Source organism: Carcharhinus amblyrhynchos, chromosome 3 (genome assembly GCF_965287045.1).
Source record: "Carcharhinus amblyrhynchos chromosome 3, sCarAmb.v2.hapA, whole genome shotgun sequence".
NCBI lineage: Eukaryota > Metazoa > Chordata > Chondrichthyes > Carcharhiniformes > Carcharhinidae > Carcharhinus > Carcharhinus amblyrhynchos.
The window spans coordinates 33,885,940-33,907,738 of NC_137326.1; the positions used below are offsets into that span (position 1 = coordinate 33,885,940).

General features: G+C 40.1%; 1 protein-coding gene across 2 annotated transcripts in view; it reads left to right on the top strand.

Moving 5' to 3' along the window:
* Positions 1-12,919, top strand: part of LOC145338627 (receptor-type tyrosine-protein phosphatase gamma-like) — a 693,461-nt gene extending 680,542 nt beyond the window's left edge. For both annotated transcript variants that reach the window (XM_080183016.1, XM_080183007.1), the window contains 4 exons: positions 3,184-3,330; positions 6,203-6,345; positions 8,689-8,824; positions 9,484-12,919. In XM_080183016.1, coding sequence (XP_080039142.1) covers positions 3,184-3,330; positions 6,203-6,345; positions 8,689-8,824; positions 9,484-9,630 — 573 coding nt within the window. In that variant the 3' untranslated portion in view covers positions 9,631-12,919. The remainder of the gene's footprint in view (positions 1-3,183; positions 3,331-6,202; positions 6,346-8,688; positions 8,825-9,483) is intronic.
* Positions 12,920-21,799: the final 8,880 nt, after the last annotated feature.

Genomic DNA, 21,799 nt, shown 5'->3' on the forward strand with positions numbered 1-21,799 from the left:
GGCAAGAAGAGTAGAAAAGCAGTGTATTTAAGTGAAGAGAGATTGCAGAACCTGAAGACACAGAGGAATCACAAAAATCTTGGTATGCAGGTACAGCAAATGATTAAGACGGCAAATCGAATGTTGGTGTTTATTACAAACGGAATGGAATATAAAAGTAGGGAAGAGTGCTGTCTACAGATTAGATCTCCTTATTTGAAAAAGGATATAACTGTATTTGAAATAGTATAGGGGAAGTTCATTTGATTAATTCCTGTGATGAAGGGCTTATTTGATGAAGAAAGGTTGAATACATTGGGCCTATAACCTTTGGAGTTTAGAAGAATGAGAGGGTGAAACATATAAGATGCCGAGTGACTCTTCAAAATCCCTGATTGCTGATGTTGTTTTAGCCCTTTATGTTCTATCAGCAAAGTATTTTTTCAGTACAAACCCATCTATGTAAATAAGATTGTCCCTTCTTTGATACCTCTCACCATCTGAGTAGTTCCCTTTGTTTTAACTCTTTTACTGGTTTATCCTCAAGTTTATTGGCAGCCACCAATCCTTCACAATCATGAAGAGTTCTGCTTCTGGTCCTGTTCTGAAACTTTGTTTCATTGTAGAAACTATTCACACAATAACCTCTACTTGCACTTTTCTGTCCATCAGGGCTACTACTTTGGGATGTCCTTCGTGCACTATCAGAGGGTCATTCCACAGTACATGCCTATTTTCTGACATGGTTCACTTCTGGACCCACTATCCACCATTAGTAGTTGCTGTGTGCTTTTGTACTCTCCACACTTTCACCCCATTCTGCAAGTCCAAGGTCTTAGCTTCTTGACCATCATCCTGAACATGCAACCAATATTTTAAGTTGCCAGGAGCTTTTCCTCTCACTTGGCCGCTCTGTAATAAATGTGACCTGAGTACCCCCACTGGGCAATTAAGCTTTAAATGTGATAGCTGTATCCTGTGCACCATGTTAACTAACATTACCACTATGTAGCCCTTTATCTATGCTATTCCACATCTTAGGACCTTCATCGCAAAACAATAAGCATTTGAGGTACAAGGTGCTTCATTTAATTCTGTCAGCTGCTCAGATTGCAAGATATTGTAACCCATTCAGATTAATCACGAGGAATGAACCTTCGCAGTTTGTTTGCCATTTTTGATAAGTACTTTCCTACCATCATAACCTAATACCCATTCACTCTGACCTCTTATAATAAATCAAATCTCCTGAATCAAATTCTGTCTCAGGTGGCCTTCGTACAATGCCTCAGTGTTATTTGAATTTTATCCACAACCTCAACCTTGTTGAAAGTCTGTCTGCCTTCACGTAAAGCATTGAAATATGCCAAAAAGATTGAACTAACTATAGTATGTTCTAGCACAGAAGAACTTGCACACATCACAGAAGGCAATTTAGGATTTTGTCCACAGACTAATTAAAAGGAACAATAGTTTCCAGCTAGCTGGATTCTTTGCATGAACTGCCCATGCCAGGTTGGTTGTCAACCTGCAGTCTGGATAATCAACTAACATTTGATGCCATATTCCATCAGTCAATGCATGACTTAGAGTCCATTGCTGTGGCATTCATGACCATGACGATGTTTTCACATGTCTCTGAATTTGGCAATGGCAAATTTCCCTCAAATTTCATAATCAGTCAGAAACTTTATTGTTGCCCAAGTCAGATCCCTACCTATTGCTCCATTATTTTATCTATTACAACAACTTTGTCCTTACCTTGTATTATTGTAGGAAGACTAAATCTGATTACCAGGTCTACAAAATGTAGAATGAAAATATTTCTGTCTTTGTCTCATTCCTTTAGATTCATTGTAGTTACCTGTTAAAGTTACATGCCAGTAAAAGGCTTACAATAGGATGTGGTGACATCCTTTGATGTTTTTTATAGATTTCAAACTTCTAACTTATCTCTTCCATTAGCCTCCCATCCAGGGATGTACAAATTGAATTTTGTCAATTTTTTATACTATCTGTTAAAGCCTATGACACATTCTTCTGTGCAGTGACAATCTGTCTTCCAAAAGTTATATTATAGACAGCAGGGGAGATTAATTTAAACAGCCCTGATTTACTTCTTGTCATAAACCTGTCTGTCAGTGGAAGGGTGTTTAGATTTGCATTCCTCTTTGTAAGGGATGGCATATTTCCCAACTCCTCAATTCTAGTGTGATCTAATTTTCTATTAATAACTCCACAGCAAACTCAAGATAGGATAAACTCAGAGGGTTAGTTTATTTGTGCATACCAAAATACAGGAGGAGGGTGGGATAAATTCAAAGGGTTAGTTTATTTGCATACACTCAAACACAAGAGAAGTGTAAGAATGTTGCTTCCTCTTCACTCATAAAGAGAAAGATAGAGAAAGAAATACTTACAGGGCAAAGACCACAGAAAGAATAACTATTGTTTCATGTGTGTCCAGGGTTCTGAATCAAAAGACCAATGAAATATCTCTTCATGGAGGTTTGCAGGATGAACATTTGTTGCTGTATAATTCACTTCTCCATCTTATGAAATTGTGGCCTTTGCATAGTTTACCTTGAACTTAGTCTCCGGGAGAAAGGAGTGTGTATGCATGAGATGAGGGAGATGGGGAGGAAGGAGAGCAGGCATGAGGGGGAGTAAGGAAAGTGGGTGCGAGGAGGAGAAAAGAGAGTGGGCGTAAGGGGAAGGAAGGAAAGTGAGCATGAGGGGGAGGAAGGAGAGCAGGCGTGACGGGGAGAATGGAGAATGGATGTGAGGAAGAGGAAGGAGTGTGGGAGACAGTAGGGAAGAATGTTTGTGAGAGAAAGGAGAGTGTGAGTGGGTTTGCTGATTCCTAATCTTAGGATTCAAATTCATTCTTACCCCCACACACTAACATGCATTCTCGTCCTCTCTGATGGTTGTTCATTTTAAAATTCATCAATTTAGTTAATTTGTCTTTTTTTTTGCTCAGCAACCTATTTCTTTTCATATCTCAATTCTACTTTTTAACTTCATGTTTAATGTTGTGCCGCATCTTAACTTTCTGAAATTGCTCATCTGCCTCTTGAGTGAGAAAAAAATTGAACCGTGGCCCCTCCACATGCAAAGGTTGGACAAGCCTGTTCCTGATAATTGAACTGAGCTCTAAATACAGTTGCAAAATGACTAAAATTTATGATTCTTTACTAACAGGCAGAGGATGAATCTGTCTACTGGCCAAGCCGTGAAGAATCTATGAATTGCGAAGCCTTTACTGTAACCCTCATCAGCAAAGACATACTGTGCCTCTCGAATGAAGAGCAAGTTATTATCCATGATTTCATCCTGGAGGCAACACAGGTATAGCAAAATGTTCTGAATTCACATAATTTTAGCTTAACTGATAAACAAAATATTTCTGTACATTTTGAAACATATTTTCTTTTCCCACTGTGGATCGATTTCTGGCTTAGCTCTTTGACTGGAATATTGTTAAAGGGTAATCAAGTACATCCCTCAGATTCTGACTTGAGCATCTGAAAGTCAGTAGTAAAGGAAGCTGTGGAGGATACCTGCCCTGGAATATGATGCAGGGCATTAAAAAATGTGATTATTTAAATAATTTTTCAAGAAATATTACTGAGTAGATCTTGGGTTAATTACTTAAAGCACGCGTCTCAAATTAAAAAAACTAATTATGGATCTAGTGAAGGTGAGCCAATGAGATATATTAAAATTTGGGTACTAATAATGTTGTCTTAATTTATGTTTGATATCATCCTCCAATCTGCAGCAAGCTCTGACATAGTGTTTTTTCAATGCCCTTTTTTTTAAGAAAGGAGAATGTGATAATTTTGTCTGAGTATTTAAATAATTTGGCTTTTATGCATTATGATCTGAATTTGATGAGGTCCCTACCCTCTTGCCACAAGTTTGAGTTAGAACATACCCACTATCACACCAGCTGCCCTGCAGCAAGTTAATTCTGGAAGCAAATTGCTTCAAGGTGAAATTTCTGGCCTTGTTTTGGTCAGCTGCTCTGTAGTCCCAGTAGTGCCACTGAGGGTAGTGCCCATTGCTGGATCCACAATCGTGTAGTCAACTGCTCTGTAGTCCCAGTAGTGCCACTGAGGGTAGTGCCCATTGCTGGATCTACAAGCAGTCCCCATTGTTAAGCAATCCAGGCAAGCCTGGTTTTTCTTTATTCTTTCAAGAGATGTGGGTATTGCTGGCAGGGCCAGCATTTGTTGTCCATCCCTAAATGCCCTCAAACTGAATGGCGTTAAGAGTCAACTACTTTGCTGTCTGTCTGGAGTAACATGTAGATCAGACTAGGTAAGGAAAGCAGATTTCCTTTCCTGAAAGACATTAGTGAACAGGTGGGTTTTTGTGACAATCGACAATGGTTTCATGGTCATCATTAGACTTTTAATCCCAGATTTTTATTGAATTCAAATTTCACCATCTACAGTTGTGGGATTCGAGCCAGTCCCCAGAGCAGTACCCTGAATCTCTGGATCACTAGTCCAGTGACAACACCATTACATCTCCATTTCCCCCTTTATTGAGGGTCTCAGCAAAGTATTATGGGATCGCAGGCTCCATAAATAGAGGCATGGAGCATTAAAGCAGACAGATTATGCTGAAACTACATACACCTCTGATTAGATCCAACTAGTGTATTGCATCCAGCTCTAGTCACACTTTAGGAAGGACTTGAGAGTCATTTAGAGGGTGCAGAGGAGATTTATCGATTGGTTCCAGAGATCTACAGGTGGGAAGCTGGTGGGGAAGGTTAGTTATAAGACAAGATTGGGGTGCAGGGGAAATGCGAGGAAGAATTTTTTAATGCTGTGAGTGGTAATGACCTGGAAGCCACAGTCCATGAAGGTTGTGGAAGCAGAAGCTATGATTTCAAAAGGAAGTTGGATGGGTACTTGAAGGAAATAAATTTCCAGGGCATCAGAGAGGGAATTGACTGAATTCTCCTTGGAGTGCAGGCATAGACTCAATGGGCCGAATAGTATCTTTATGTGCCTTGAATGACTCTATGACTTGATGATAATACACTTCCTGGTTTGGCAACTATCAGGAGAAGATCTTTACTGCTAATACCAAACCAAAGAAAATATATTTGAACTGTAACTAGAGAGCAAAATGCAGTTACCACCAGCCTCAAAATCATACAGAATAGAACCCCTACAGTGCAGAAGGAGGCCTTTTGATCCCCATCATGTCTGCACCAACCACAATCCCATCCAGGCCCGAATCCTGTAACCCCACATATCTACCCTGCTTACCCCCTGACACTCGGGTCAATTTAGGGTGACCAATCCACCTAACCCACATATCTTTGACTTGTAATGAAGTGGGGGAGGCACAGATAGTCTTCCTGCCCACTCTTGGACCTATTGAGCCCTTAAGTGGCTAATTAAATGCCATTAAGGGCCTCATCCCAGTGCCACTAGTATTTTATCCACAGTGGGGTAAACGACCTTTGGCTGCGCAGGCTAGTCTTGTGCATGGGAGGAAGACCTAATTTGCAGGCCTCCTGGACCCATTGGAGGCACTGATCCCAGGTCATCCATCTCCTTAATCCTCTGCATGGGCCTGTCAGTCCTGATGACTGTTTCCATCACTTTTTTGTTCATGTGTCACGTGTCCACTATTTTGCTTTTTGTTCAAAATGAAGTTTAAAACAAGCATCCGGGAGAAATTATATGTGCAAAAAATGATCAGAATTTGAAATAATCTCTGGGTCATATTGGACACCACCACAGATATGAACCCAAATAGAAAACACTGTATTAGAAAACTATGCACAGCTGCATGTGTTTGTAGAAATGCCACATTCGTTATTGCCTAGCAAACCATTCTTGTTTTGGAGTAGAAGAGCTGTGCACCATTTTCCGTGCAATAGCTTTTAAACTGACACTGTAGTGAGATTTATCTCGCACGTCTTATATTTGCAAAGGTTGAAAAAGTGGCCTCCAAATACTTGGAAGAAAATGTTGCTGCTCTGTACAACTCTCAGTAATGAAGTCCTTTTAAATCTGTAGAATGACTGGGGATAGCCTAGATGAAAAGTAAGTTATGAATAACCCATTTCGACTGTGGGAAATAAATCATTTTGTCAAGCAGTTTCATTGATCTTTGCATGGAGATTAATGGAATTGATAAGACAGGAGAGTAGTATGCGAACAATCTAAAGGTGTAACTGTTTTTCCTTCAGGATGACTATGTTCTGGAAGTACGTCACTTCCAGTGTCCAAAATGGCCTAATCCAGATGCTCCTCTCAGCAGCACTTTTGAACTTATTAATGTATTAAAAGAAGAGGCCTCGACCAGAGATGGACCCACCATCGTCCACGATGAGTATGCACTTGTTTCTTCTTGTTTCACTTTATATTCCTAATAATCCTTGCACATGTGAACACACATCCCATGATTCATATTCTCCAGTTAGGAGGTGAAACTAATAGCTATTCCAGTGTCCCTTTAGCTGGCCACTTATGTACCATATGTGCTATCTTGATCTCCATAGAATCAAAAACATTGAGCTGATTAGTAATTATTAATCATTAGTTTGATAGAATCACCACTTCATTTTGCAGGGAGTATTATTTATATTGTCACTGGCATCCTGAGTTCTGTAGATACTTTCTGTCTGCAATAACAGTATGAATGTGATGTGGAGCTAGGCAAAGTAATCCAAGCTGACCTGCACCCTCATTTTAACATCCTCCTCAGTAACCTACATTGCACAGATTCTGGCACAGCAGCTTATTGAATTTTCCACTACAAATTAATACTAATTCCTCACCAATAACATACAGTGGTGCTTCTTTCCAATCATCAGCCAAATATTAACCCTTGAAGGTGGATAAACAGTTTCCAGCTAGGAAGAAAATGTGGATGGCCAACATGAGATTGAGTAATTCCAAAGAAAACTGTTGCCCATAGAAGGAAATATACTTTTTACTGTCACCTGAAATGTGTGTTGAATCTGCCCAGTACTTGATTCTGAAATTTCATGGGGGTGCTCCTGATATCCCACTGTAAGTTGAGCAGGAAATTGATGGAGACATCAGAGAAGCAGCTGAATTTTCTGTTGACGGCTGAAGTCACAGTGCCAGTTATGTTGAGAGACTGGAAGACTCTCCATAGAATTTTCAGGCATAACTGGTTGCAACCAGAAGTAGTTTGACTTTTTTCCCCCTCTTCCATCATGTATAGAAGAAACCATAAGCGGTCAGTTGACTTTGGTTCAATGAATAGTCCTCAGACTGCCGTGAACACCATACCACACTGGGACTTGAGCACATAAATTAGACTGACTCTTGCATGCAAGACTGAAGAAATACGGCATTGGCATACATGCTAATTTGTAAATGGTCTGATGTAGAAATATGCCCTTCTCAACATTTTCCACTCAACTTGACAGATTAATTGGTCATCTATAAGTGAAGCTTTGCTGACAAAAAATGTGCACCAACATGGCAGTCAAACACGCCATTTGTACTTCATCTGGGTTAAGTGTTCTATCAGATTTCAATGACACAAGGCACTTTATATGTTTTTTAAATAAACGGAAATCTTCCCAGCATCTGCCATTAGTGACTTCCACTCTCAAACTGTTTCAGTCAGCAGGATAGATGGTCTGTCTGGAAGGCTGTTAGTTGAAGTTTATTTGTTAGTCACAAGTAAGTCTTACATTAACACTGCAATGAAGTTACTGTGAAATTCCCCTAGTCGTCACATTCAGGTGCCTCTTCAGGTCAATGCATCTAACCAGCACGTCTTTTAGAATGTGGGAGGAAACTGGATCACCCAGAGGAAACCCACGCAGACATGGGGAGAACATGCAAACGCCACACAGTGACCCAAGCTGGAATCGAACCCAAGTCACTGGCACTATGAGGCAGCAGTGCTAACCACTGTGCTATTGTGCCACCTCACTTGGTTTGCTCGAGGAATAGAGACTGATGGGCTAAATTAGTTTTTCTTCATCCTAGTCTTGGAACCGCTGACGTTGGTGTTGAGTGACAGATTTCCTGATAGGAAATTTCTTCCTGTAAGCCAAATGTTGGTTTGAAAGTATTTTCATAGAGTCCAATGTCAAGTGAAGCAAACATTTTCTTGCTTTCAATCTTTTGGAATTCCTAAGAAATAGTTAAAACAGAGACATCTGGAATAATAAAATAAATGGTCATGTCTTATCCATTTCCTGCAAGCACTGCTCAGTAGAGTTGGAAAACATGTTGTTTACCTAGAGTACTTTGTCATTTTTATGAATGTCTGTGTTACCCCATTGCTCCATAGCAAGTGCCATTAGTTATCCGGTGACATATGCTGCCTTCATTTAATTCTGGTTACAACTGCGCTTATAAAGGAAAGATTCATCAACTGATGGCAAAAGGATAGCCTAGGATACAATGAACACTAATAAACTTTGACTGTAAAATTAACTTATGTTTAATTAGTTTCTGGGTTATGAAAGATTATTATCTTACTATTGTGTAGACATTCCAGAGTTTCTATTTATTCATGTTAATAATGAATGTGATTGAAGACAATCATTAAGAGTGATCCAGGGCATACGAAAATGACATTTTAAATGAATGATTTGAGATATATTGCAAGAAAAAGAAAATACGTATGAAGAGATGACTTCTTAATAATTTAGGTGGACATTTGACCTCATTTTATGTTGTGCAGGTTTGGCGGTGTCTCTGCTGGACTGTTCTGTGGCCTTACCACTCTGTCACAGCAGTTGGAGTGTGAATCTGCTGTGGATGTCTATCAGGTTGCAAAGATGATCAACCTGATGAGGCCAGGTGTTTTTACAGATGTTGTAAGTACTTGGTTATGAAAAATAAAAAGATTATGTCATTTTACATTGATGTCCATAATCATTAATTAGTCCCAAGAAGCTGTACTGTCTATGTCTTACATGCAGATGCACGCAACAATGATTCCAAAACATTAAGAAAAGCAATGTCTGGTATTATATGGCCTTCTAGTACTTCATATATGCCACAGGCATATATTGGAATAATTCTATTTCACTGATTCTATCTTCTGATGAGCTGCAAACGGCATCAGTCTGAAGTATTGACCATCCCATTTTAAAATGGCACAGTATTGCAAAGGTTATAGCCTTGAAGGTTTTTTTAAATTTATTATTGCCACAAATAGGCTTACATTAACACTGCAATGAAGTTACTGTGAAAATCCTCTAGTCTCCACACTTTGGCACCTTTCAGGCACACTGAGGGAAAATTTAGTATGGCCAGTGCACCTAACCAGCACGTCTTTCAGACTATAGGAGGAAACCAGAGCGTCTGGAAGAAACTCCACACGGACAGATACCCAAACCAGGAATTGAACCCGGGTCCCTGGCTCTGAGAGGCAGCAGAGGTTCCATGCAATTTTAAGTGATGAATAAGTAGTAAAATGCATAAATAATTGGGTTTTTCCTAATCTAATACTTTTTTGTCTGTCTTTCCACAGGAGCAGTATCAGTTCCTTTATAAAGCAATGCTCAGCCTAATCAGCACAAAAGAGAATGGAAATGGCCCTTCGTCATTTGACAAAAACGGCACCATAATTATCACCGAAGAATCAGACCCAGCAGAAAGCATGGAATCTCTTGTGTAAATTGAAACTTTTTGCAAATGGAACTTCATTTGAAAACTTCAAAGGACTGAATGAACGTCTGAGGCCTTTTTTGCCAGGTTCCAAGTTTAACGATAACCTGACTGTACATTTTACAGTGATGAGAGTTTTTGATGTTTGTTTTAGCCATTCTGAGTCTTATTGTTATCCTGCTGAGCATTTGCATCTCTTATTTTCACAAGATGAAAACACAATTTGTTCTAGTTTGCACTATCTGATCAGTGTTACTGCCTGTAAAAAAACAAACCAAGTACAGAATCTGTAATTTCCCAGAAATCCATGAAAAGATTCTGTCCATGATCCTCCTTAACTTGTCCTTCATAGGAAGACAGAACTTGTGTCTGGAGACAGCTTTAAGGTAATTTTGCAAACAAAACCATTCTACATTTTAGTTGTTATCCAGTTTGGAAAGTTTTTTTATTATGCAGATTGTGGTGTATTATTGAATTTACTTTTAAGTTATACATCATTTGAACCTGGCAAGTTCTGTAAAATACCAGTGATATAACCTCCTACATTCCAGTGATCAGAGTATAAACATTCAAAAAAATAAAACTCTTACTACAAAATGGTTCAGTGTAGGCCAGGTGTATGGACACAGTTATCAATTTATCATTTTTGAACTTTTATATATTTGTGCTGCAAATGGGATGTGTGGAGAAATTGTTGATTTTGTATATGGCAGAAAAGACGTAAATACCTTAGTAAGGGAAGCAGTCATCTTGTTTGTAAGAATGTGGGACATGATTATTTTTGAAGGATTAATATGAATACTCGGGGATTGGGGGTGGAATTTAATCTGCAAGTTGCAGAAGTGAAGTGTGCACACAGAATTTAATGTTAAATTTAATTGATGGGCCATAGTCACCTTGGGGATGAGATATAATGACGCAATTTTGGGCAGGAAGTGACCAAACCTGCCGTGAGATAATTACATTGCAGCTCAGAGCAGGCTTTAAAGAGCCCCCAGGTCAAGCATGCAGATCTAAAAGCAGGGAGCAAGTCTGCAAAATTTGCAGATTTGGAAAGATAATCATCTGGAAGTTGAGCATTTTCCTCCTCCTCCTTCCCTCCACCCCCTCCCCAGCCAATCACAACCTCACAGCCCCCCATCATTTTGCCCTTGCTGCTATCGACAGTTTGGGTCTGTTAACATTCTATTGTTCCCCTAACATTTTCCTCAGTGTATAATAAAGAACACCATTCAGCTTTCACCTAAACAGACGATCTTGCCTGGTGCTGCCATCTATCTTTAACCACTTAACCGTGGGCAGCATGGTAATACAGTGGTTAGCACTACTGCTTCACAGTGCTAGGGACCCGGGTTTGATTCTGGCTATGCTAAATTGATGCTTAGTGTCCTAAGATGCGTAGGCTTGGGGATTAATGGGGTAAATATGTGGGGCTATGGGGATAGGGCCTGGGTGGGATACCTTGATGGGAGAGTTAGTGTAATCTTGATGGACTAAATAGCCTCCTTCTGCACTGTAGGGTTTCTATTTTACTCTATGTTTAAATCAGGTGGCACAAGTTTCCTATTTTCCGCTGAGTTATCTTCAAGGTTTGACATCATTTGGAGAAGTTGTGATTTAATGAATATTCATGGCGTGCAAGTATGGGGAGAAGAGGTTTGCGCGATTGGACACGGTGAGTCCGTAACTGCTGCTGAGACACCAGCAACTTAATCCTTTAAACTCAACCCGCTGTCAGGAAGCTGAGGTTTCTGCTCCTGCCTGATGAAGAGCATCACAATTACCACACCCGATGGTCCCATTAAATTCTGCCCTCAGAATCAGTTTTGTGTTGCAGGACGTAAGACCTGATGCACAAAAAAAGCAGATTGACACATTTGCACAGTGGGTTGTGTAGGTCCAAAATGAGGCTGCATTTGATAACAATTTGTGTGAGCCGCACCAATAATGTAGCATATTTGCCTTGTCAATAATCAGTCTTTTGAAGATATGACAACTTGAAACATTTTTTTAAATGACAATGGAGAAGAATTTATTAACTTACCAAAGATATAAAGTAGTTCTCAGCAGAATGTAGGAGTGTTTCTTTTCAAAAATATGGTTTTAATTGTCTTATTAATTATTTTTAAACTGTCTCTTTAGTCCAGGGTCAATTTTTTTAGTTTGCAGATTCAATAAGTGACTCAATATAATGAATGTTAATGTTATCAAGGTGCCAGTTCATATTTAATTTTATGAAATGACAATTCTACATACTGAATAAACTGTTCATATAGACATACATACCTAAATTGCAATTCAAAATTGTATGTTTCTCTTTTTAAAGGTGACCCATATTTGTACATAGAAGTCATGTGTGATATTCGGTTAATTATCTGCAGATGTGGCTATGTTCTCATGGTGGAAAGGTCATAGCAGTACTAGTCCGATAATGCCATTGGGCTTCTCTCTGACATGGCATCTTAAAAAAAACTGCTGCCTGGAAGTGAAAAACAAAAGTTTCAAAATGTTTGTTTTAAAAAAAAGAGATATTTTCACAAAGTGGGAGACATTTTCTATACAAGATAATCATTTGATGAGGCAAACATGAATCAGACTTTTTGGGAATTAAAACGCTTGAGCTGTTTTCAGGAAAAAAGTGTAAAAAAGAAAAAAAAACCTTTTCTCAACAAAGGGGAGATTTTTGAATTTTTTTAAAAACCTCATGTTTCTCCAACATTTGGGGTAGTGGTGTTCGAAATAATTTTGTTTCAGCATTTTAGGCAAAAAAATTGGTAGTTCAAATATCATGTTTTGAAAACCATAACCTCCTTTATTCATTCTTTAGGGTAGCAGATACAATCAAACTGTAAATATTTTGTTGCTTAAACAGGCATTCTATGGGGACTTTGTATCTACAGTATATAATCTCAGAATTTTATATTTTCATATAAAGCTAATTTTTTTCTAGTCTCAACTCCTTCATAGTTTTGTGGTGGCTATGTGGAAAGCTGTATGTGCATTGAGGTAGTAACATAATACTGTGTCATCACATTTCAAAGGCATTGAACATATATTACTTCTTGGGGGCAGTGGTTGTCAAAGTTGCAGGTATTTTCAACTATATTGTCGGTGTGTGCAATAGGAATAGATCTAGGCAGTTGCTGAATAAGTTTGTCTCATGACCCATTTGAAAATGTGGTGTTCTGTAACTTGAAAAAATCTGCTTTGTTCTGTTGGAAACTATATTAAATTGTTCTATTTAGTGTTATTTAATATGTAAATTGTATTGCTATCCATGAAATAAAGTATGGGTTTTGATGGACCTGCAGATGATGCTGTTATGATTCTGCTAGAGATATCGACTTTGACGGTTAAAAGCAATACATTTCCTCTACAATACATTGTAGATTAGCTTGTTCCAGCAAGTCCAGGATGGAAATTTCTCCTGCTTGTGACCTTATCCAAAAAGTCAGCAAAAAAAAATCAAACCACTGCAGATGCTTGAATTGCAGAATAAAAACAGAAAATGCAGGAAATTCTCAGTAGCATCAGGTCAATAATTTATCATCAGAACCAGGAATTGTTACAGATGAACAGTTCATAAGAAAGAACAGAATGAAAAGAGAACAGGACAACTGAGGAAGGGGCTGCAATTGGGTAGAGCGCAGGAGATGATTAAATGACAGAAGTGATCACTGTACAAAATAAAAGAACATAATAAGGAGAGAATCAGGATCATAAACAGCGGGATTGGGGATGGGGACGGGGGTGTGTGGAATATTTTGCAAAGTGGAAAAGGCACCAGTGGCTCTGAATGTAGTTCCAGGAAAAGGAAAATGAATATTAGGATGCAGACCACCCTACTGATCATGTACCAATTCCAAGCTGCAGCCCTTTACTTCAATCTCATGAAATGCTGTTTTACCCAACCTTTATCATCAGCACCTGCACTCTGTTCTACAGCATAAAAATTCACAAAGCCATGCTGACTGTGCTTGATAACAGCCAGTACTGCTGTTCATGCTGGGGTGGCTATTTCGACTCACTTTTCTCTGTTAGTGAGTCAATCCTGTATCAATGCTGATATATTAACCTAGAATTGTATTTTGTGTCATAACTCTGTTATGTGGCATCTTATTAAATACCTTTTGGAAATTTAAATATACAATTTCCCTTTCATAAAACCATGGTGTCTATACTAAACTGTATCATGATTTTCTAAAGGTTCTGCTATTACTTTCTTGATAAGGGTTCCAGAATTTTCCCAATGCCAGGTGTTAAGCTAACTGCCATATAGGGTTGGATTTGATTTTAAGGCTGGAGGTCCTGGTGGCCATGATGTGGGTATGCCGGCGTTGGACTGGCGTAAACACAGTAAAAAGCTTTTATGCTCTGTCAATCTCTAAACTGTCTGTGCTTTATATGCTCTGTCTGAGGCCAGAACTCTCCATTCACCTGACGAAGAGACTAACCCCGAAAGCTTGTGAGTCTATTATCAAATAAATTAGTTGGACTAAAACCTGGTGTTGTCAGACTTTGTCCTGGTGGCACCATTGGAAGCAGATACTCTTTCTGCTTGTTGTGTAATCTCAAGACAGCTCATGAATTAACTCATGAAAGGGATATGTGCTAACCGTAGGCCCAAGGCTGGAGGCCAGGTGTTAAAGTGAGTGTCTGCAGATGTTACAGCAGGTGCGAGCGCCATGTTTAAACAGCTGCCAGCCCTGATTCCTTATTGTCTCCATTCATTCTTGTCTTATTCCCAATTGCTGCCTGCGAGAAGGAGCTAACAGAAGCCTGCAACAAGAATGGCAGAAAGAAGATGGCACGTGGACCCATGCTTGAGTGATGCCTTCCTTCAGGTTCTTCTCTAGATTGAGAAGCAAGAGGGAGAACAGCCTGTCTGGCAAAGCATAGATACATGGTCACAATTGCATCAATGATCACTTTCAGTCTGCCAAGTTGAGTACTCCACACTTCTTACGGTCTTGCAGGTGGCATCAGAAGAGAATGTGTCACTGGAGTGGGAGTAATAGCTAGTTGTGATAAGGAGAATGAGGCAGCAGCAATCCTTTTAGAGGCATAGGCAAATCTTGATGAGAGGTGCCCACCTATCTTTGCCAGAGCCACAAGATTCTTCAGAAGTGGTTACATACAAGTGGCATTCATGTACCTCCATTTTCAACCATGGAGCTGTAACCACCATAGGTGCTGTGCTTGGCTCCATGGGAGAACTAACGTTCTTGTGACATCATGAGAAGTTGGCACAAAGAGAGGGCTAAGACCAGTTGAGAGCACTGTATCCCCACAAGCTACCCCAGGAAGGAGGAGAACTTGGAAATGGAAGGGCACCAGGGTGGCCAGTGATTGCCGATGGTGAGACAGGAGTGCCAACCAAAGAAGGTGAGAGAATGCAGGGCACAAAGGTGCATCAAGCACACATAAGACATGGTGCTGGTGTATCTACCACTGTACACATAGAGCTCCATAACAGTGGTAACTGGGATAAGGAAATGGGAAACCCTTAACCAGCTGAAGAGGTTGTAATATGAGTAATTCAAGATATCTTAAAAGACTATTGCCACCAGGCAATCCTGACTCTGGTGTAATACCATTTGGAAAAATTGGGTAGCATTATTGCCCCAGAAGAATCTAAATCTTCCTAAAATAAATTTTCTAGTTTTGCTGGAAATAGCAATGCAAACAACATACAGACTGTTTTTACATATTTTATCTAGAAATCATAACGCCAGGGGCCCAGGTCTGATTCCAGCCTTAGATGATTGTGTCTCCTTGTATGGGTTTCCTCTGGGTGCTCTGGTTTCCCCCCAGAGTCCAAAGATGAGCAGAAAAGGTGAATTGACCATGTGTGGAGTTACAGTTTTAGGATGTTCTTTCGGAGGGTCAATGCAGACTTGCTGGACCGAAATGCACAACATAATCAAGCAGAGTCAGCATGGCTTCATGAAGGGAAAATCATGCCTGACAAATTTATTAGAATTCTTTGAAGTGGTAATGAGCAGATAGATAAAGGGGAACCAGTAGCTGTAATAAATTTGGATTTCAAAAAAGTATTTGATATCGGACAGAAGGCAATTAATCAAATAAGACCCCATGGCGGTAGGGTAGTATATTAGCAAGGATAGAAGATTGACTAACTAATAGATGACAGAAACTTGGAATAAGGGATGCATTTTCAGGATGGCAATCTGTAACTAGTGAAGTGCTACAAGGATTTGTGCTAGAGTTGCAATTATTTACAATATACAAGAGAAGTGAATGCACTATTGCCAAGTTTGCGGATGACTCAAAAATAGCTAGGAAGACAAAAAGTGAGGATGAAACAAAAGATGGGATATTCTGGCCACGCTCGCCCAAGACCAGAAAATCCCACTTGAGGTCAATAAACCTTTGCACGGTCTGCTCCCCACCCACTATGGTTCCTGTTGCGGGCAGGACAGGAAAATTCCACTCAGTGTCTACAGAGGGAAAGAGACAGGGTAAGCAAATCGGCAAAAACTTGGCAGATAGAATATAATGTAGGAAAATGTGAAGTTGTGCACATTACTAGGAAGAATGAAGGAGCAGAGTATTATTTAAGTGAAGAAAAATTCAGCACTAAGGGATTTGGGGATCCTCCTGCATAAATCACAAAAAGCTATCATGCAAGTTCAGCAGATAATTGGGAAGGCAAATGCAGTACTGACCTTTAGTTCAAAGGGAATGGAGTATAAAAATAGGGAAGTCTTGCTCAAAACATACCACATCTGGAATATTGTGAACAGTTTTGATCAACTTATCTAAGGAAAGATAAACTGGCATTGGAGGAAGTCCAAAGAAAGTTCACTAGGTTGACCCCGGATCTAATGTGATTTCCTCATGAGGAGACATTAAGTGGGTTGGACCTGTACCCATTGGAGTTAAGAAGAATGAGAGATGATCTTATTAAGACGTACAGGATTTGCAAGGGACTTGACAGGGTAGATGCTGACAGGATGTCCCTCTGCTGGGAGAGTCTAGGACCAGAAGGCATAATCTCAGTATAAAGAGGTCACCCATTTAAAACAGAGATGCAGAGCGTATTAACTCTCTGGAATTCATTACCACAGAGAGCTGTGGAGGCTGGGTCATTAACTATGTTCAAGGCTAAGTTGTAGACATTTTTAATCAATAAGGGAATTGAGGGCAATCGGGATAAGGCAGGGAAGTGGAGTTGAAGATTGTATCAAATCAGCCATGATCTCATCAAATAGCGGAGCAGACTCAATACGCTGAACGGCCTTCTTTTGTTCCTTCATTTTATGATTTGATGGAATAGTTTTCTATTAAGAGTTCTCCCTGCGCACAGCTGCCCCTCTCTGCTGCCCATGTTCCACCTCCAATTTATGCTGCAGCCCAAGAGGAATTGCAACAATAGTCGTAGTCATAAATATATTGAAAGTAGACTTTTTCCTGCAGATCTTCCGAGACTTGATGTCCTTGACAAAGTCAGCATCACATTCTAGTGAATCCAAAACATCTGTCAACTACTACATTATATGTGACTACCTCAAACACACTTTATTCTCTGTAAAAGTGTTAATTAAATGTTTTTCTCTTTGCTTTTTTTTTAACCTCCCATAACTCTGTAGCAGCATAAGAAAGTCAAGAGCACATCACCTGGAAGTCCCATGGGGATTCCTTTGAATAATGTTAGTAGTTGGGGTGGGGCATATTCCCTCATGCAGCTCGATGCATCTGATTTTGAAAGGACATCCATAGGATATACAAAGTCTAAAATGGCAAGTCTGATGTTAAATCAGTGTCAGATGTTGAGCGGTGTTATAATTCGCCAACTTACATGCTTCTGATTCCCCTTACACTAAATGCTCTCCATACCAGAAGTGGTCCAGCCAATATGGTTAAGTTTTGGGCTTCCATACTGCACTCCCCAGTGGTACTTTGAAGGAGAAGCTTTGTCTCCAGATCTTTCCCACTCGTGAAAATAAACTTGTTTGTCATTATCTTCCATTATATATTCACTAATTCTCTCTTCCCTGTTAACTTCCAACAAGTTGAATAAAAGTAAAATCTCCATACTTCCAGCGATTGCCCTCACTTTTGAGGAGAGCTGTCACCCCTAACTGGGGTGATTTAACATGAGGATCACCACATCTCAAGTGAGGGGAGAGGTTGAGAAGGCAGGGCCTTCATCAATAATCTCAGCTGGTATAGGAATTGAACCTATGCTGTTAGCATCACTCTGCATCATCAACCAGCTGTCCATCCAGCTGAACTAAACTGACCCCTGGTTGCATATTCACAGGAGGAATTATCATACTCTGGGATACATTCCTGAACCAGTGTCTCTCAACACTATTTTCCTCCTCTTAGAATCTCCCAAAAACTATCTCAGCTGTTAGTCACCTCTCCCAATATCTTACTTTTGGTTTGGGGTTCATTTTTGCTTGATTATGCCTCTGTGAGGCACCAAGGACTGATTTCTGCATTAAAAATGCAACATAGATGCAAGTTGTTACTGCGATTTCTTACATAGTAATTCTATAACTGGTCCCAGTTCCAATACACCAAGATCGTAACTAGGTTAAAATGTTTTATGCCTCTCGCAACTTATCTTAACATCAAAATGATTTAGTATTGATATTGCTCTTGGTCTAGGAGATGAAATATTAATGGTATTTTCAGGTTCCATGTGCTTTTTTAACTTTTTCAGTTGTCAATATGTGAATGTTTTCTCTTTCTGACTGGCTTATAGCTGTCATTGGAAATTCAATATTTCCATATCAGTAGATTTTCTGTATTACTTGCAGCAATAATGCAATTCCTTAGAGCAGTGCAAGTAATCCCTACAAAGCAGAGAAGGTTAGGAAATATGAACCTTTCAATGCAAGCTGAGGAAATGTGCACCATTGTTAACACATTAAAACCACTTTTAAGGTACATTAGTCTACAAAGTAAGCTATAATAAACTGCTTGTAACTTTTTACAGCTTCATACAAATAGAATCAGCAAAGGTTTATGGCACAGGAAGAGGCTATTTGGTTTATTGTAAGTGCTGTGTCTGAAAAACAAATCTCATTTTCTAGCATCTGGTCTGCAACCCTGCAGATCATGACACCAAATACACCCACATATACAAATCAGTGAATATGAGGTTATAAGGAGGGTTTCTGGCGAAAAATAACCCACAATGTATTGAGAATTCAACACTCGATACTACATACAGCATCATAATGAATGCTACTAATATCACTCTGTCCCATTGAATACACAATTGAAAGAGAAATTACATGTATATATATCTTCTGTGCATGTTGCATGATCACTTGGCTTGTTCAATGAAAGTGAGTGGTATGTAATATCTGTGACTCTACCAACACATGACATCAATCTGCATGAGGACACAATGTACTCAGTGTGGCATAACTTGGTCGCACCATTATTGACTGAATTGGCTGAGTCCCTAAAGTCAGCTATAAGATTCAGCCTGCAACAGATAGAGAGAGAAACAACATGGGGGAAGAAATCCTACTTAGCCTTGTCATCATCAGTTTACTTTCCAAAAGCATTTATCTATGAGAGCATCAGTAGGAATGACTTTCTTACAGACCTCGTGGAGACAAAATTCATCTTCACACTGAGGAAACCTGCATCGCCTTGTGTGGTACTATCTGCATGCTAAATGAGTTAGATTCAGAACAAATCTAGCAACTCAAACTGGGCATCCAAAAGGTGCTTTGGGCCATTATCAACAGCTGGACTACATTCAACCACAATCTATTACCTAATGGTCCGGCATATCCCTCATTCTACCATTAGCAGCAAGCCATAAGACCAGTGCTGAATGTAGAAAAACATGCCATGAATAGCACTAAGTGTATCTGAAAGGTATCAGCCTGATGAAGCTGCAACATAAGCATATGTGCATATTAAACAGTGAGAACAACCTGTTATGGGCAGAACAAAGTGATTCCATGACCAATAGATCAGAACAAAACTCCGCAGTCCTGCCACATTCAGTTTTGAATTATGATGAACAATTAAATAACTAATGGGAAGAGAGGACTCCATGCACCTCCCCATCTTGAGTGATGGTAGAACTAAGCATATGAATACAGATGATGGCTGAAAAAATGTTTGCACCATGAAGATCTTAGAGTATCATCACTATTTAGAAACTTAACTGAACTAGCTTGTGGCTACAAGAGTTGGTCAGAGGCTGGACATCCTGTAACTAGCACCTCACCTCCTCACTCTCCAAAGCCATTCTACCAATTATGAGGCACAAATCAGGAATGAGACGAAATACTCCCCAAACCCCTGACTGTAGTTCCAACACTCAATAAACTTGTCATGATTCAGAACAAAGTAGACTGTGTGATTGACACCCCATCCACCACCTTAAATATTCATTCCTTCCATCACTAGCATATCACAGCTGTGGTGCCTACCTAATGAGCTCTAGCTCATTAGAGGGGTCAGTTTTTGTACAAAGCGTGCAGGAAGGTTTCTTGACTCAGTATGTTGATAGGCCAACTAGAGGTGAGGCTATATTGGATTTGGTGCTGGGAAATGAGCCAGACCAGGTGCTAGACTTGGAAGTTGGGGTGCATTTTGGTGATAGTGACCACAATTCAGTTACGTTCACCTTAGTGATGGAAAGGGATAGGCATGAATCTCGGGTCAGTAGTTTTAGCTGGGGGAAGGGTAATTATGAGGCTATTAGGAGAGAATTAGGAAGCATAGGTTGGACTAGGAGACTACAGGGTTTCGGAATGTCCGAAATGTGGAGTTTTTTCAAGGAGCAGCTACTGCGAGTCCTTGGTATGCATGTCCCTGTCAGGCAAGGAGGAATTGGTCGAGCCAGGGAACCGTGGTGCACGAGGAAAGTTGATTCGCTGGTTAAAAAGAAAAAGGAGGCTTATGTCCGGATGAGACTTGAGGGCTCGGGTAGTGCACTAGAAAGCTTTAGATTGGCTAGGAGGGAGTTAAAGAGCGAGTTAAGAAGGGCTAAAAGAGGACATGAGAAGACTTTGGCTGATAGGATTAAGGAGGATCCTAAGGCATTCTATAGATATGTTAAGAACAAAAGGTTGGTTAGGGCAAGATTAGGGCCAGTTAGAGACAGCAGTGGGAATTTATGTGTGGAACCGGAAGAGATTGGAGAGACATTGAACCAATATTTCTCTTCGGTGTTCACGCAGGGGGACATAAATGTAGCTGTGGAAAACACTGGGTTACAGGGTTGTAAACTGGACAGTATTGCAGTTGATAAGGAGGATGTGTTAGTTATTCTTGAGGGTTTGAAAATAGATAAGTCCCCTGGGCTGGACGGGATTTACCCTAGGATTCTCTGGGAGGCAAGGGCGGCGATTGCAGAGCCTCTGGCTCTGACCTTCAGGTCGTCGTTGGTCACCAGTATAGTGCCAGAAGATTGGAGGTTAGCGAATGTTGTCCCATTGTTTAAGAAGGGGAACAGAGACTTCCCTGGGAATTATAGACCGGTGAGTCTTACTTCTGTTGTGGGCAAGGTTTTACATAAAATTATTAGGGATAGGATTTATAGTTATTTGGAGAGTAATGAATTGATTGGAGATAGTCAGCATGGTTTTGTGGAGGGTAGGTCGTGCCTTACTAACTTTATTGAGTTTTTTGAGAAAGTGACCAAAGAGGTGGATGGGGGTAAGGCAGTTGACGTGGTATATATGGACTTTAGTAAGGCGTTTGATAAGGTTCACCATGGAAGGCATCTGCAGAAATTGCAGATGTATGGGATTGAGGGTGATCTAGGAAATTGGATTAGGAATTGGCTGGCGGATAGGAGACAGAGGGTAGTGGTTAATGGTGAGTATTCGACATGGAGTTCAGTTACGAGTGGTGTGCCTCAGGGATCTGTTTTGGGGCCACTGCTGTTTGTAATTTTTATAAATGATCTGGATGAGGGTATAGTTGGGTGGATCAGTAAATTTGCTGATGACACCAAAGTCGGAGGTGTGGTAGATAGTGAGGAAGGGTGTCTTAGTCTACAGGGAGACTTGGATAAGTTGCAGAGCTGGGCCGAGAGGTGGAGGATGGAGTTTAATGCGGAAAAGTGTGAGGTAATTCACTTTGGCAGGAATAACGGATGTGTAGAGTATAGGGCTAACGGTAGGACTCTGAATAGTGTGGATGAACAGAGGGATCTAGGTGTATGTGTA